Here is a 17,753-nt window from a genome sequence, read left to right as displayed (position 1 = left end):
AAAAATTATTTCACATAATAAACACAATAAAATCAAATAATTAGCACATAACCATTTTGCGACCTCCTCCTAAATTAATGGCTGTAGGCACTGAGCTTCAGTGGTTACTGTCCTCAGACGTTGAGAGACCACCAGACCATGATGAGCCTCCTGATGAAAGAGCACACTGCTTGCCCAGCTGGTTTGGCTCACTGGATAGAACATTGGCCATGGACTGAAGGATAGTGGGTTTGATTCCAGTAAAGGGCACGTACCTCAGTTGCAGGCTTGGTCCCTGGCTTTGGTCAGGGTGCATGCAGGAGGCAACCAATCGATGTGTCTCTCTGTCTCACATTGATGCTTCTCCCTCTATATCTCTAAAATAGAAATGAAAAAAAGAGCACACTGCCACCTAAAGCCCTGCCAAAAGGATCAAAATAAAATCTTATCAGGCTTCTGGATCCAGTTGCATGCATGAACCTCACCAAGAGCATGTAAGTCACTACAGTCCAGACTTGGAAACTATAGTTCAACATGATCTGTGGTGATGGGCAGTTCTGTATCTTGGTTGTGGTAGTGCTTACACAAAGCTGCATATGTGATAAAATTTCATAGCACTGCAAAACACACACAAATGAGTGAATATATAATTGATGAAATTTGCATAAACTGCAAAGTGCATCATTGTCAGTTTCATGGTGCTCATGGTGTAAATAGTTATGCAAGATGTAAATATTGGGGGAGAAAGAGTCAAGGGTGAATGTGACCACCATGTACATTTTTTTGCAACTTTCTGTGAATCTATCATTTCAAAATGGTTTTTAAATGGGCAAAGCTAAACAATAGTAGTTAAGGATGCACAATTGAGTGAGCAAACTATACTAAAATGTAAGGAAGTGGTTGCTTATAAGTTACAGTAATAGTGGTTAGTTCTGGAGAAAGGGAGTTGTAATAGGGATGGGGCATGTGAAGGAGCTTGTCACATGTTTGGTGAAGTTGTTCCTTGACTTAGGACAGTGGTTCTCAACCTTCCTGATGCCGCGACCCTTTAATACAGTTCCTCATGTTGTGGTGACCCCCAACCATAAAATTACTTTCGTTGCTACTTCATAACTGTAATTTTGCTACTGTTATGAATCGTAATGTAAATATCTGATATGCAGGATGTATTTAGGCGACCCCTGTGAAAGGGTCATTCAACCCCCAAAGGGGTCGCGACCCACAGGTTGAGAACCGATGACTTAGGAGATGGTTATAGAAGTTTACCTTATGCTAATTCACCAAACTATGCATTTTTGTGAAAGTTTTGTGTGTGGTATGCATGTACCTGTGTGTGTACATTCTCTTGATTTGTTTTTGTTTATGGAGCAGAGGAAAAGGTGAACAGGGGCCATTTAAGTACACACAGTAGATTGCTTCTAGCTAATACTAGACAGCTGCTGAAATCGGAGGCTTAATGAGCTGGTACAATGCTCTTAGGTTTATGTCTTTGCATTAACAGGGAAAACCTCCAAATGATCCAGGTTTAAGTAATGGGATGCCATTCTGAATTGTTAAATTAGACTATTTTGGTAGCAATGAGCATAGACAATGTCATGCTTCACCTTGAGAATACATGTTTTTAAAGATATGAGAAAATCCATAGGTTTGGCTATGGTGAATTATAATCTAATGAATTTACAATTACCATAAATTATTAATCCACCACAAAATTGTAGCTAATTGGATTCCAAGGTCTATTAAAGCTTATAACCACTTATATTGATATTCTCAAGGCCCTCTTACATAGTCTGCACATCTTTATTTTGTGTGTGGGATGGGGGCGGGGAGGAGCAGATGAAATAGCAGGACTGTTCTTTAAAGGAATGTCCCAGAATGAATTTGGTCTCCTCAACTTGCATATAGGTAAATGCTGGAATCCTATATAATAAAAGGCTAATATGCAAATAGACTGAACAGCAGAACAACCAAACAATCGAACAACTGGTCGCTATGACGTGTGCTGACCACCAGGGGGTGTGCGCAGAACATGGCAGGTGTTGGCTGCAGCGGGATGGTGAAGCAGGTGAGCAGGGGTGCCAGACCAAGGCAGGGTGCCGGTTGCTGTCATCAGCGAGCCTCTGGTGGTACTGGAAATTCTTTGCTTCTGTGCGCCACGGTCTCGCCTGGTGCTCGCACCCGCTGCTGGCGCCAGCCCCAATCGCAAAGCGCCATCAGCAGGTGCGAGGGGCAGTGGGAGCAAGGCTGTCAGCAGACAGGGGACTGGGGGCTGCAGTGGGAGGGACCAGATGGGGGGGTGTGGAGGATGGGCCAAGACCCACCCCTGTGCCCACCGCTGCTTCAAAGCCCACAGTTTCTTTCAAGGTGCACAAATTCATGCACTGGGCCCCTAGTGTATTATAATGGCCTTTAAAACTAGTGCTATGGATTAAATGGCTGTTTCCCACCTTAGCAATTCAAAGCAGCTGTTGGCAGAAAATGGCCAGGTTCAGAGTGGACTTTAAGCACAGGCTGGTTAGATGGGCCCCATTGCATAACTCTAGTTTCTCTTGAAGATTCTGCCTGGAAGCATTTCTCAAAGATTCTGCCAGATTTCCACATGGAAAGGAGAAACATTTATCCCTAAAGTGTGGTGTAAATGTTTTATCAAAGAAGAAATGCATTTTCTGAAGAACTTTTCAGTGTATGCGAGAAGTCTAAGAACAGTTGCTGGAAAATTCAGGGTGAAATCCTCAATTTGAAGATTTTAAAGATATGGAGAGTGAACATTTCAAATTGAACAGAGAAGGGAAGTGAGTCAGTGAGGTCATTTAATATGAAATCAGGAGAAGAGTAGTCTAGTTACCCGGCTGGAGATGGAAGCTTCAGTGTGCTGTGGTAGGGAGTTAGTCCACATCAATTAGCAATCCTCAGTAGTAGAGACGCATTCCATGTTCTGTTCCAATTTACTCATTCTCTCTCCTCTTTCCTTCCTCCTACTCTACCTTTAGAAGACCACCCATTTTCCCTTTGTGTATTTACACTTGTCTTTTAGATAACAGTTGTGTCATTATATCTTGAGTACTTAGAGATTACATGTCTAAAAGATGTAATAGTAGTTTTAATAACAGAGTGCTGCACTAAGGTTTAATTTCCTATTTGGGACTTTGACATTCTTTCTGAACATTCTGCTATAACTGTCTGAAAGAAAAATGTCAATTCTAAAGCACCTTGGTTTAGAATAAAGTAATTCTTTTTTTAAAAGAAAGTTTTTATTGATTTTCGGAGAGGGAGGAAAGGAGAGGGATAGAGAGAAACATAGAGGACAGAGAAACGTCATTGATTGGCAGCCTCCTGCATGCCCCCTAGAGGGGATCGAGCCCACAACCCAGGCATGTGCCCTGACCAGGAATCAAACCTGCAACCTCCTGGTGCATAGATTGTCACTCAACCACTGAGCCACACCACTGGGTGAATAAAGTAATTTTTATCAAGGTTGTTCACCTACTTGTAATGAAACAATTTGGGCAATTATTAAAGTCATGATATGTTGGAATTTCACCTGTGAAGAAAATAAAGTCATCTCATTGGCAATTTCTTGTTGGTTTTGCGATGCTCTGTTTATACAAGACTTAATATTTTCCTCTCCTTTCTTCTATTTATCTATAGAAGACTTATTCCAATGCACAATCTGCCTTTGTTGTTACTAGACTTATGTGATACTCAGTTGTCTATAGATTATAATATGTAGGGGGTAAATGGGCATTTCCATTTGTAATGGTGCCATGGCTCATCACGTGACAAAGCAGATATAGACACCCTGTCTTCTGTTCTCTTGTCTGTCTGCCTGCTTTTTCTCTGTCTCCCTCAACTAATGTCATTTTTATTGAGTAAGCCCCTAACCCATATCTTGGAATTTTGCGTTTCAACTTTGGAGACATTTCTATCAACCCTTCCACATCCTTCCCACAGGCACACCTATCTGGTCAGCCAGGCGGAGCCCATGGATCCCCACCTCCTTTTCTTGGCCCTCTCTAGAATGTCATCTTTGAAGCTCTATTATCATACACACAAGAGTCAGGCTTATTCAATGGATGTGCATTCTGTCCTGAATGTCAAAATATTTAAGCCAGTTTTTTAAAAAATATTTTAAAATATATTTTATATTGATTTTGGAGAGGGAGAAAGAGGAACATCAGTGATGAGAGAGTATCATTGATCATCAGTTGTCTCCTGTATGCCCCCTACCAGGGAATTGAACTGTTACCTCCTGGTTCATAGATCGTCACTCAATCACTGAGCCACACTGGCTGGGCTAAGCCAGTTTTTTAATAAAAACAGCCTTGAACAACTTCTTGACTACTTAAAACATCTTTTCTCCTTTGGTTATATTGGGCCTCTCAAGCTGCAGGAGAATAGGAGTTGTGTCTGTTTGTCTTCTCCCCTCCCCCATTGTATCCTCGTGCCTAGCACATATGACTATATTTTTATTGAATATTGAACAGAATAATGAATGAATAAGTAATGAAAGGAAAGTTTGCTGACTTGCAACACCTTTTTTCTCATGTTCTTTCTCAAGTCTGCTTTCAGCTTCATGATTGCTGCATTGTAGCTTCTATTGAACTCCTAAATGTACTTCTCTTCTTTTTATGACTATTGAATATTCCTCTTAACACCCAAGTTATTGCTGTGTGCCCAGAATTATGCTGGCTGCTAAGAATTATCATACTTGATGTCCCCATGATATCATAACCGAGTCCCAGAAAGCTCAGTGGGTCTGGTGGGCAGTTAGGTGTAGAAGTGAGTTTTTCCTTCTTTAAGTAGGATGATGTCTACTTCATACAATCTGATATGGACAGAAGGCATTAGACATACATGGATTCCACCTCCTCCTCCACAACCAGTGAGTAGCATGAAAGAAATATAAATGAACTCCTATAGCATCAAAAATAAGAATATTATGCCCTGACAAGTACAAAATGCTTTTACTTATTCAGAGTTGATAGGAATCAGACTATTACACACTTCCCAACAAACTTAATTTAAAAAATACATGATATTCACTTTCCATCCCGACTAGAGCATTGCTTATCAAATTCTCCGTCCAGAAATCTTGAAGGCAGAAAATAGTGAGCATGTATACCATTGGGGTGTGGGAAGACATAGCCACAAATAAACCTGAACTTTATCTGAGGCCTCCTGTTTTTGCTTTAAAATGAATGCAAACCGTGTTTTCTATTTTAAAATCATGCTTTTGCTAGGAGGAACAATGACAACTTGAAAGGATGTACTTCAATTTCAGGCTCAATGTACCCCTGGCCTATTGTTGGCAAACCCCAGTTTGTGCAGTCCAGGAGTAGGGTAAGTTTGAAAGATTCTTAGGCTTATTGAAAAAACAAACAAACAAACAAACTGCCCATAAACACTTAGGCTATGTTAAAGAAAATGTTAAAGAAAATAAAATACAACTTAAAGAGATAACATAAGGTCTGTACCCAGCATAGACAAATATAGCTTTAAGATTTCAGAGAGGCAAAGTTTACTTCAAATGAGGGGAACTTCCAGGAAGATTTCAAGAGGAGGCAACATTCTGGGCAGTAAGACTCTTTCTTTTGGGTATTCGGTGAAAATACAGAACAGGATCTATGTTTTAGTCTTTCTCTTTCTTCCTCCCACATCTCATCTGTGATCCCCTCACTTCACATCTTCTGACAATATCCTTATGAACTAGAGACTCCGGTGCATGGATTCATGCACCAGTGTGGTGGGTCCCTCAGCCTGGCCTTTGGGGATTGGGCCGAAACTGGCTCTTTGACATCCCCCGAGGGGTCCCAGATTGTGAGAGGGTGGTTCTCGGGTGACACACCCCGAATAGGGGCTTCCTCCTCTCTGGTTCCGGGTGCGTCACCTAAGAACCGCAGCTGCCAAGTCACTGCAGCTCGGCAGCTCCTGCGTTGAGCGTCTGCCCCTGGTGGTCATTGCGCATCGTAGCTACCAGTCGGATGATTGAGCGGTCGAACAGTCACTTAGGCTTTTATATATAGAGATTCTTTTATTTGCTGCAAGTTAGGAAACAAAATTAAGCCTAAGAATTGTGTTGTAAAGAACACTCTAAATAAAGACTTTACAGGTAACAAGGGTGGGTTTAGGTTAAGGGTTATGGAGGGGTATTTTGGGACTTACTATTCAGGTATGAAGCATGTTCCAATGTAGAAAACTTCTGAGACCACTCTTTAGATAACTGAGGTGATGCTGTACAATTTGATAATAATATACACTTTCTTATTTTAAAGATTGTGTCATTGTTTTATTTCAACACATGGACTGACTCATTCCAAGTTTTTGAGTGCCTGATCTTAACTGTTTTTTTTTTGTTTTTGTTTTGTTTTTGTTTTTTTTTTTAAATATTTTATTGATTTTTTATAGAGAAGAAGGGAGAGGGACAGAGTTAGAAACATCGATGAGAGAGATCAATCAGCTGCCTCCTGCACGCCCCCCACTGGGGATGTGCCCGCAACCCAGGTACATGCCCTTGACCGGAATCGAACCCGGGACCCTTCAGTCCACAGGCCGACGCTCTGTCCACTGAGCCAAACCAGTTCGGCTTAACTGGGGGTTTTAATGACATTATGTTCCAAGATGATTAAGTGTAATGGGGGTGGGAGAGTTAGGGAAAGGGGCTGGAAGGACAGATGGGGCCAGTCACATGGAACCTCATAAAAGGTCTTGTCAGGCCAGTGAGCTTAGGCTCTAACTGTTGGATGAGGGGAGCAGTTTCAAACCTAATGATGAGGTTGGCCTATTAGGGTGCTCATTCTAGCTGACGATAAATCCTCAACTAAGGACAGTGAAATCAGAGAGGGTGTGCTCTGGAAACAGTTAGGAAATAGAATTGATAGAAATGGGTTTAGAGTGAGTCAGGAGAAGGTGTCTAGGTGCATACCCATGTTTTGGAGGGACTGGAAATATAGAAAAATAAAAACTTAATAATAATGAAAATAATACTATTGAGCACCTACTATGTGCCTGGTATAAGATTTACATAATTTTTTAATCATCAAGCCTCATGGCAATCCTTGGAATTTGGTATAGTAGTGTCCCCATTTTACAGATGATGAAACTGAGACGCAGGTGGGATTACCCAACCCAAGATAACACCACTTCGAATGGAGCAGAGCTGGGCACCACAGGAAAGACAAGACAAGTGAGACATGATTGCTGTCCTCAATAAGATAGATGCTTAAAGAATCTCCTTATGGTGACCAGCACTTTAGAGTAAACAAAACACTTTTAAACATGATATTTTAGTTGATTCTCACATAAGAGAATGTCTTCATAGGCATTGCCATCATCACTTCACAAATGAAGAAACTGAGACCTACAGTCAGTTGTCTAGGATCACACAGCGGGTAGGTGAGATGCCTGGTTCAGATAAGAAACCTGGGTACTTTGCAGGACACTATGGTTTCTTTTTTACCATCGGTGCACCATTGGTGAGATATCATCGCTGCTCATGCTGTTGTATGTTCCATGTCATTCATGGAAAGAGCAGAGAGGATAAGGTTCAGATTCTGGAATCAGACTGCTTAGGTTGGCATTCCATTTCTCCTATAAGACCTTGGTCAAGTTTCTTAATTTCTCTGAATCTATTTTCTTACACAAGTAATGGGAATAATAATTGCATCTTTTGCTATTTTTATGGGGCTGCAGTCATAATTTTAAAAAGATAATTTATGCAAAGTGCCTGGAACCTAGTAAAATTCAATAAATGTTAGTAATAACGGTAGTTCAAAGAAATGACATGCAGTTAGCTATGGGAGGCAATATTAAAATATATAAAATCACATTGGAGATGAACTTTAAAGGAGTTCAGAAGATGTAGAAGGAGCAATACTGGGCTTAGGGAATTAAGAGTATTTTTAATCCTGATGATTGTTTTTATTTAGGCTGGCAGTAGGGTTTATGAGTAAGAGAGTCAAATGATCGGAAATGTACTCAAGAGAAGCAATTAGGCGACCCAGTGTAATAATCCTGGTGAGAGTCACCAGGGTCCTGAACACAGGTGGTCATGCAGGGAATGGAAAGGAAAAGCCTGACACGTCTGAGGTGCTACAGAACATGTTAGAAGAGTTCTTCCCAGCATGCATTTGGGTTGCTTCCCCACAATATTACTTGGTGAGTACATAAGAAATGCAAACTCATTTTCCAATTTGACTAAGCCAAAAATCTAATCTGGACAGTATTTGCAGCTAAATGCATTCCAGAATCAGGTGTAAACATTGGGGAGTTACATGTCCTGATCGCCGGCACTTTGTTTTTATCCTTTGGCACAGGAAACTGGAGTTAGTGTATGGAGTCACTTGCCACCTTTGCTATTCTGTCTGCATTCTGAGGGGTATTTATTTATTTGCTTGTGTGCTTATTTGTATTTTGAGTTCTCACCTTGAAGCCTGGTCTCCAGTATATATTTTTTTCAGAATGTGACCACTTTTCATATCCTAGATGTAGTGGAAGTGGCTGGATTTTTTGTAATGAGCTCTGTCTTCATTCTAGAATCACTTTAGAATGTTTGTGATCTAAAACTAGCAGAAGAATCTTGAGAACATGTGCAATTTTTAGGGAAAGGAAAGGAAGGACATGTAAGCCTAAAGGGTATTATTCAACCTAACATGGCTGGCTCATCCTGTCTGACAGTCCTGGGTCCACTGGGGCTGTCCACCCCTGGCACCTGGATGAAGTTTGCAGGCACTTATTCAGATAAGCCAGCCCCATGATGTGGTTGTAGGTATACCCTTCCAGATGGGTACCATTCCACTCATTCCTCCAGGAGAATATCAGGGACTGAAGTCATCTCAGATCCAAGGTGACCAATGACTGAAACAGTCACAACTGGGTTTTACTTGCTTTTATTTGGTTAAAATGAGCTCAGATGTTTGCATTTTCAGAGTTGTCAGTTAAAGACTTTTATGTCCTAATGTCTAGGAACATCGTCTGGTTGGTCAAACAAGAATAAAGAATGAGTTATCAGCCTGGCCAGTGTAGTTCAGTGGGTGAGCATTGACCTATGAATCAGGAGGTCATGGTTCCTTCCCGGTCAGGGCACATGTCTGGGTTTCAGGCTTGATCCCCAGTGTGGGGCATGCAGGAGGCAGCTGATCAATGATTTCTCCCTCATCAATGATGTTTCTATCTCTCTCCCTCTCCCTTCCTCTCTGAAATCAATAAAAATATATTATATATATATTTTTTAACAAAAGAATGAGCTATCACAGTGATTCTCATTATCATATCTTATGGTTATAAGTTAGTAAGTTTCACTATGTATGAGGCAGCAAGTAATAATATCACTGAGAATTCACATAGGGAGGGTTAGGACTACCTTGCTCAGTGATTGTCACCATAAAATCACAGTCACTCTGCATCTCATCAAACATTCAAAATGTCCTTAAAGTGCTAGAAACAGGGCAGATCTCTTTTTAAGTCTGCTACCTCATATATGCCCATTGTGCTCATAACTTACCTGAATGAATTCTTTAAATGAGCTGTTGATGTCCCATTAGCCACTTTTTTCCTCCTAAAGAAATTCATGTTCAGCTGCAAGGTAACTTCCCTGTGTGAAATTTACAGATCTGTCAACCATAAAAAACATTAATGCATAATACATAAACAAAACGTATGCTCTTTTTACAAAAAAAAAATGGCAAGAGAAAAAAGAAAAGAATTTACTTTCTGCTTTCCAAAGGGAGAAGCCATGAATTTTACATTTTTATTTTTGATGCCTTTTTGCCTTTAAATATATGAGATGACTATTAATGTCCATATTCACAGCAGGGGTGGAAGGGAAATGGCAGTAAATTGTAAAGCACATTTACATTATAACAAGGCCTGTGGAAGCATTGTAATTCACACAGTTATTTCAACAGCGGTTTGGACTCCCTCCAATTTAATTTTCTGAAGTTCGGCTATGCAGCTGGGTCATTCCTGGTCTAATCTGGGAAATGTACCTCTTAAGGCTGTGGATTAGAATGCCAGCCTCCCAGCTGTCACCAAGGAGCATCATTTACGGCCACTGAGGTCCGAGGGCAAAGCATCAGAACCACTTTATGTGGACACAGCAGCTCAGCTAGCTTCATAAACTCTGTTACAAAGAGCAATAATCAATATTTCATGTTTAATGATGCAGAGCTAAAATTAGTATGGATTTTATGTCTTCTACTTTTCCAAATTAGGCAAACATTAGTAACCCCTTTTTTTAGTGTTCTTATTACACTTCCATTAAAAAGGAGTAGTGGGGGCGGGGACAGTGGGAAGGCTGGTGATATTTAATTGAATGGTTGGGTAGTTGAAAGTGTCAAAGTAATTTTGGCTTTTAACTTTTGTTCAGTAGTTACCCTCAGGTTAATATGAAATTATCACACACACACACACCCCTGCACAAAAAGATGATATATGTAAGGGGCACAGGCCTTGTTACCCATAACTGCACAGGGAGGTAAACTGCAGATTGTTTTCACATTTTAAGTTACCTTTCATGTTCTGGAATATGCTGAGAATAAAATGGCCAGGGTATAAGTAAGAATAATTAAAGGGCTGAGGTTTAGGCAGAAGTGCATTTTAGAGAAAAAGCAATTTTGTGTGGACTTCTGATTTTAAAGTTGTCCAAAGAACAAGTTTAGACAGTATAAGTGGTAGGGATGGGAAAACGTAAGAACAGCGTGTTATTTATTATTGGGCAGGTTAAGGGGCTGATCAAGTGGCCAGAGAGATAAGCTTGTCTAACCTTTTGTTATGGTCTCCTGTTTGTGACAGGAGAAATACCTGCAGGATTAAGGTGTGAGGGGAAAGCCAGACACAAAAGAACAAAATTCAGCATCCACCATCCAGTCTAACAGTTAACTCCCAAGTCACTTCAGAACAATTCTTATGACAGTGGGAAGCATGGCTTTGGCAAGTAGTCAATCAATTATCTGCCCTAACAGCACAGCCTACATTTCACAGCCACTCATAACAAAGATTTCATTTGGAGAAATGGGATTACAGAATATGGAATGCTATATGTTTGGGTTGTACTTGAATAATTCAACTTATATTTTGCAGAGGGGCTTAGCCAAAATTTCAAAAAAGGTAGAAGTTAAATAGAGCCTGGCAGAAATTATCCCCTCCTGGTGAGGCAAACTGAGCCAGAAACTTGGGGTTAGGCCCTTGAGTTGACAACTTTTCTCTTCGGCTACCCTCTCATTTCATGCCAGGGCCTCCACTGTGCAAACTCTATCTGAAGCCACAGAACCAAGGGGACTGCTTGATAAGGTCCCAAATTATGAGCCTCCCAGAGCACAGAGGAGACTAGAGAAAGGGAAAGAGAATAAATGAGGAGATGATGGTCAAGGGGTACAAAGTTTCAGGTCGGCAAGATGAAAAAGTTCTGGAGATTTAATGTACAACAATGTCCTACAGTTAGCAGTACTGTAGTGTAGACTTGAAGTTTGCTAAGAAGGTAGATCTTAGGTGTTCTCACCACCACAGACACACACACACACACACACACACACACACACACACACACACAGAGAAAATGGTAACTACGTGGTGAGGTGCTGAATATTTTAATTAGCTTGAGTGTCATGATTTCACAACATATACATATATCAAATGTACACCTTAAATATATACAGCTCTGTCAATTATACCTCAATAAAACTAGAAAAATATAATCCTATATAATAAAAGCCTAATATGCTAAGTGTCTGGTTGTCCAGTTGTCCGTTCAACCAAACAAAGCTTAATATGCTAATGATATGCTAAGGCCACTCAACCGCTTGCTGTGACATGCACTGACCACCAGGGGACAGACAGTCAACTGGTTGACCAGTCGCTATGACATTCACTAACCACCAGGGGGCAGACGCTCCGACCAATAGGTTAGCTTGCTGCTGGGGTCTGGCTGATCAGGACTGAGCGAGACAGGCCAGACACACCCTGAAGCCCTCCCATGTCCCTTCCTGGCCCTGATTGTGCACTGGTGGGGTCCCTGGGCCTGGCCTGTGCCCTCTCACAATCCAGGACCCCTTGGGGAATGTCAAAGAGACAGTTTTGGCCCAATCCCGCAGGCCAGGCTGAGGGACCCCAATGGTGCACGAATTCGTGCACTGGACCTCTAGTGTTAAATAAAAAAGAAGACCTCAGAGTGATTTTAAAAAGTTGAAATAGAGGGGCAGAAAAGAATCAGCAGAGGACATACAATTTCTTGGGATTTTGGAGAGGGGCATTCAGCTACTAAGGTTTCGTTTCATTCCAGTCATATCAATGCATTCAACTCATTTATTCAACAGATATTTATTAGGCTTCATCTGGAAATTAGGGACCTTAAGGTAAGTCACCATCCCTGACTTCAAGGAACTTAGCTGGGTGGGGCAGGGAAGGCGGGGAGTCAGATAAAGAGATAGTGCTAATAAGGATCAGCACAGGTTGCTGAGGAAGCAGGGTGGGTGCCCAACCCTCCTGTTGAGTTCTGAAAACCTGTATGGAGGAAGGGAAAGTTGGAGGCTTCCTAAAGGGAGAATGGGAGCGGCCAATAGAAGGGTGGGGACGCATTGTCCTCGAATGTCCAATAAGAAAGCATGTGAGTTCTGGGACTGGGTGAAGTTTCAAATGACCGGACTTGGAGAGGGAGTGTATGGGGCAGGGCTTGGCGGTGCAGCCGGCAGAGACAGCCTGAGCCCGGGTGCATCAGACCTTGGCAGAGACCCTGGAAACCATCTGAAAGCACCGGGGGCGATGTTGGTTTCTAGTAGGGAAATGGCATTGTTAGATATAAAATCAGAGACAAAGAGGACGAGCGGGAGAAACCAATGAGAGGAAAGACCAATTTGTATATTTTTAATGCCAAATTAAAACAAAACTATCCCAAAGAGTGAAACTCCAAGCGAAAATCTGTTGAACAAGCCTCTTCCTTATCCATCTCCGAGAAAATGAGGACATGGTTTGGAACTTCCGGGCCAATTGAATTGAAGTGTTTTTGTATAGTTAGCTTAAATAACCAAATGATGAAATCCATCCTCCAAATTGTCAGCAGAGCAGCTGTTCAGAAAGCTCTTGTTAGTCATTGACCTTATGTTTAATATGATTTCCTAGAGCATGGATAGTCAGATTGAAAAAAGTACCACTTCAAAGCCCTCCCCACCTGGGCAAGCTCCCCGCAATGCAAGAACCAAGGAAAAGAGAGTGGTGGGCAGAGTGCAAAAGCCCTTTCATTCCTGCCCCCCAAATCTCCAGGGAAAAAGGAAAGATGAAAGCACACCACAGGCACATCTTAGAGAAGAAAGTGCTGAGACTACCAACACCTCATCTCTTTCCTAATCATAATGGAGGGGGTAAATAAGAGAATGTTTATGACCTAAAAAATCCTCCTCTGTTTTTCAAGAACAACTAAGGCTTCTTGTCCAGTCTGTTTCCTTTCGGGAAAGTGACTTTAAGCGTGACCTTTTATCTGACCTGGATTTATTGCTTATGTCACTGGTGGTGGGATGGGCTATGATGAAGGATTAGGTAAGAGGGATGGAGAGTTGGGACAAACAGAGGGTAGATGTGGAGACTTATTCTTAGAATAAGGATCCAGCATATATAGTGATGAAAAGTTTTACCTTGAAAATAGAAAGTCATGTATACTATTTAAAGAATGCTCTATCTTTAGGTATTATCTATCTATCTATCTATCTATCATCTATCAATCTATCTGACTAGATATCTATCTATCTATCTATCTATCTATCTACCTATCTATCTATCTATCTATCTATCTATCTATCTGCATATCTATCTTTCTATCTATCTATCTATCTATCTATCTATCTATCTATCTATCTATCTATCTATCTATCTGCCTATCTATCTAACTATCCATCTATCTGTCTACCTATCTATATGTCATCTCTATCTTCCTGTCCATTTATCATTTATATTCTGCCTATGTAGTACTTGCCTGTACTTTGAAAAGCATACATGTAGGAGGATTAAAATAAAAACAAAGAAGTTTGCACATCATGTAGTGAAGGGGAGGGGATAATTGTACTAACAGCCTGGAAAAAATAGTTCTGGCAATTGAATATTTAATTTAGCTTAAGCTTCTGGCAACCAAGGCAAATTAAACAACCGCTATAAGACATAAGTAGTTATTGTTGGTGAAAAGAAGTGCACTATTATATCAAAATGAGAAAATATCCCCTAGCACTAAATCCTAAAATCTTATTCATTTACATAAAAGAAAACCTGTAGCAAAAAATACAGTGCTTTATACAGCAATTTTGCAGAAGATGCAGAAATGTTTTTCACTCGAGCTTTGTTATACCAATGTTGGATATAAAAGCAGCAGCCTTTAACAAAAAGGAACTGAAGACCATAACCTGCTTTATCCATTAGTCTTCTGAATAAAAAAAAAAAATTTAAGACGACGCCAAAATAAAATGAAACAAAACAAAACAACAGCACCTGTCCAGCTCTAAATTTTTATAGTTCTATGGCTCATCAAGGTAGGATTTTATATGTAGCACTCTTAGGTTATAGTTCAGACTGTCACTTCTGAGTTAGGATTCTTTCAATTGTGAACAAACAAACCAACAAGAAAATACACACAGAGAAATAGCAACCAAGAGTGCCTTGAAAAATTAAGAGTCACCTGGCTGGGTTGCTCAGTGGTTAGAGAGTTGGCCTGGACCAAAGCATCAAGGGGTTTGATTCCTGGTCAAGGGCACATACCTCAATTGCAGGTTCAATCCTTGGCCCTGGTTGGGGCTCGAGTGGGAGGCAACCAATCGATGTGTCTCTCTCATGTCGATCTCTCTCTCTTTCTTCCCTTTCTCCTCCTCTCCCTCGCTTCAACTCTCTCTAAAAAAGTCAATGGAAAAAATATCCTCAGGTGAGGATTAAAAAAATAAAATGAGAGAATCTATTGGCACATGAAACTGAAAAATCTCTCAATATCCTAGTTTCAAGCCACAGTTTGACCCTAAAGTTTGCAGCATCACTAGGGCTCTGACTCCTTGGCTGTTTTCCTTGACCTCCATCCTCTTTGCTCTGTTATCTTTTCCTTCTGGTTAGCCTTTTTCACAACAGCAAACACTTCTATTGCAGGTCCTGGGTTCCTCACATTTCAAATCCTATGCTTTTAAAATCAGAGGAAGGAAACAAAAGTCTTCTCCAAATACTGAAGTGAAGTTTAAACAATTAGCATCAGTTAAGAAACCGATGTCAAAATATAATGTTGAGTAAATTAAGCTGGATACAAAAGAATAGATAATTTAATATGATTTTCTAGAACAGAGAAATTAATCTACTGTGATAGAAATCAAAACAGGGGTGCTTTTAGGAGAGGGAACTTGACTATACAGGGACACAGAGGAACTTTCTGGAGTGAGAGAAATGTTCTATATTTTGTTCTGGGTGGTGGTTCTACCAATGTATTCCTTTGTCAAAACTTATTGTACTGTAGACTTGTGATATATGCATTTCACACCCTTACAAAAGAAAGCCCCGATACTAAGAGAACATGCTGGCTGATATAGGAGAAGTGACTGAAGTGGGCTGACATCCGAGCAGGGAGACAGGAGTCTGGCACAGTTGGTTTAGACCACGCTGAGAGGTGGTGGTCAAGTTCTGGATATATTTCTAATCGGGGCCCAACAAAATTAGCTGATTGAATGACTGTATTGTGAGAGAAAGAAAATAATAAAAGCTGACTCCTGGGTATTGGCTCTGGCATCTAAGTGAATAGTGATACCGTTTACTAAGATGAGATAGAAGTAGTGACAATGGAGGTTCGGGTGAAGGTATAGGTGGGGAAATCAAGACTTTGGTTTTGAACTTGACATGTCTATCAGAAATGAACATGGAACTGTCAAGTAGGCAAGTGGGAGTATAAGGGCGGAGTTTAAGGGCAGCTCGGGTGCAGATATAAATTTAAAGTTATAGGACTGGTGAAGACCTCCTGAGGAGAGAGGATAGGTAGGGAAGAGAAGAGGACAGAAGCTTGGGACAGGCTGAGATTTTCCAGAGGAGCTAAGATGTTGTAGGCATGAGGAGTTTCTAGGAGCAGCAATGAGGAGCAAGAAGGGTTCTATCCCTCCTGTGGACTGTGTACGGTATAGCAGGTGGGGAAGAAATGGCCACTTCTTAAGAGGACTTCAGGGGATAAGTGTGATCGGGGACTCAGCCAAGTTTGTCATCAGCAAATCCTTTAGATCCTAGAAGCCTTTTTCTAAACAGTTCTTTGATCTTCTTGCTCTAACAAAAAGTTAGCTGTTCTCAGAACATCAAGGCAGGGTTCAGTTAGAACAAGATACTCCAGGGAATGTTCAAAGAAATTGAGGAGATAGAGAAGTTAGGAAGTTAAAGAGATTGGGTAATGAGGGATGACCTAGCAGCCTTGCATGTCTGGTGGTAGAAGCACGTTGAGACTAGCTTTGAGGGCCTTTTAGGGGCACATGAGCATTTAATCCTAATTGGGGCTTTCTCTTGGCACCTCAGCAGTTTGTGGTGATGAGTCAGAGAGTATGACCTCTAAAAACTGAGTCCCGTGGGCCTTCTTTAAATGCCCTTGGACAGGTAGTCTCACCAGGAACCTGGGCTGACTCCCGTCACATCCCTGAACCAATCACTGTGGCCAGGAAAATGGGACTACAAAGACTGGGATGCCTGAAAGTCAGGAAGGGATGTGGGCTTGTGTTTGTGTGTGTGCCTGTGCCTGAGCACTGGGGCTAACAGAAGAGGCTGCTGAGAGCTCTCAAGAGACAAGAGAAGATGGTTACTGACCGGCCAAACCCAGCTCATCTTCATCAGAGCCCCTCCCCCAGCAACCAGCAAACATAGTACAGATGGCAGAGCAACTTGAATGGATGGATCCATATAAACATGTCCTCCCTCTAGGAAAATGACAGGAAGCATTACCTTTAATGATGGAAAAAATCATATGATTTGACTGGCAGTGTCGTATTGTAATTGGATCAAAGAGGAAATTGTTTTGTAAGTTTAAGCACTTATCCATTGCAAAGTCCAGAACATCTAATGGTGTGTTATCTCATTTTTACTAATAATTGTCTTCAAATATCATTGCTCATAAGTACATGGGTCAATTTATAAAACACTTCTTTTTTTCCCTCCCACAGGAAGAAATGAAAAGATTGCAGAATCCTTTAGAACAAGTTAATGATGGAAAATATTTACTTGAAAAGTAAGTAAAAAAATACTTCTCACCACCACCCTGGAAATTCAATTATTTGCAAGCTTGAAAAGCTTGTATGAAAAAAAGAAACACTACCTGGCAAGGCAAAAATAAATAAGTAATTTGGCAGTTCCTTATGGTATAATTGTGGTCAGGACCCAGAAATGTGTCTCATTTGAGATATAGTTAGATAGATTCATGACTAGTCGAGCTATGATACACAAGCTATACTGATTAACTGAGTAATATGATGCCCGCAGATATCTCTGGTGGTATGTTTGAGGACTTGAAACTTAACCCTGCCCTGTCTTTGGCTTTAAATCAGGGATGTGTATAGAAGCCAATCATAAATTTGTAAAAAAGTACACAGTTTACACTAAAACTAATAGAATGAACATTCAAAGTAATACCGCACACAGAATGGAACAAAACTGAGCTGAAAAGAAAGCAAGAAAGAGTTGAAATTAAACAGAGATAAAAATACAGTCTTCCATTTAGGCTTTTTAAAAATTATGCAATTAGAGCATGTGAGAGAGATATTCTGATTTCAGTTTGGGGGTAAATGTTTAGAGATTTTTTATCT

The 17,753-nt window shown here is 40.8% G+C and overlaps 1 protein-coding gene across 1 annotated transcript in view; it reads left to right on the top strand.

The window, feature by feature from the left end:
• Window positions 1-17,753, top strand: part of IQCJ (IQ motif containing J) — a 166,459-nt gene that overhangs the window by 120,061 nt on the left and 28,645 nt on the right. The window contains exon 3 of the mRNA XM_023755176.1: window positions 17,115-17,179. Coding sequence (XP_023610944.1) covers window positions 17,115-17,179 — 65 coding nt within the window. The remainder of the gene's footprint in view (window positions 1-17,114; window positions 17,180-17,753) is intronic.

This window comes from Myotis lucifugus, unplaced genomic scaffold, assembly GCF_000147115.1.
Source record: "Myotis lucifugus unplaced genomic scaffold, Myoluc2.0 scaffold_70, whole genome shotgun sequence".
NCBI classification, from domain to species: Eukaryota; Metazoa; Chordata; class Mammalia; order Chiroptera; family Vespertilionidae; genus Myotis; species Myotis lucifugus.
The sequence above is the reverse complement of the archived record's forward strand: the minus strand, read 5'-3'. Positions and strand labels throughout refer to the sequence as shown.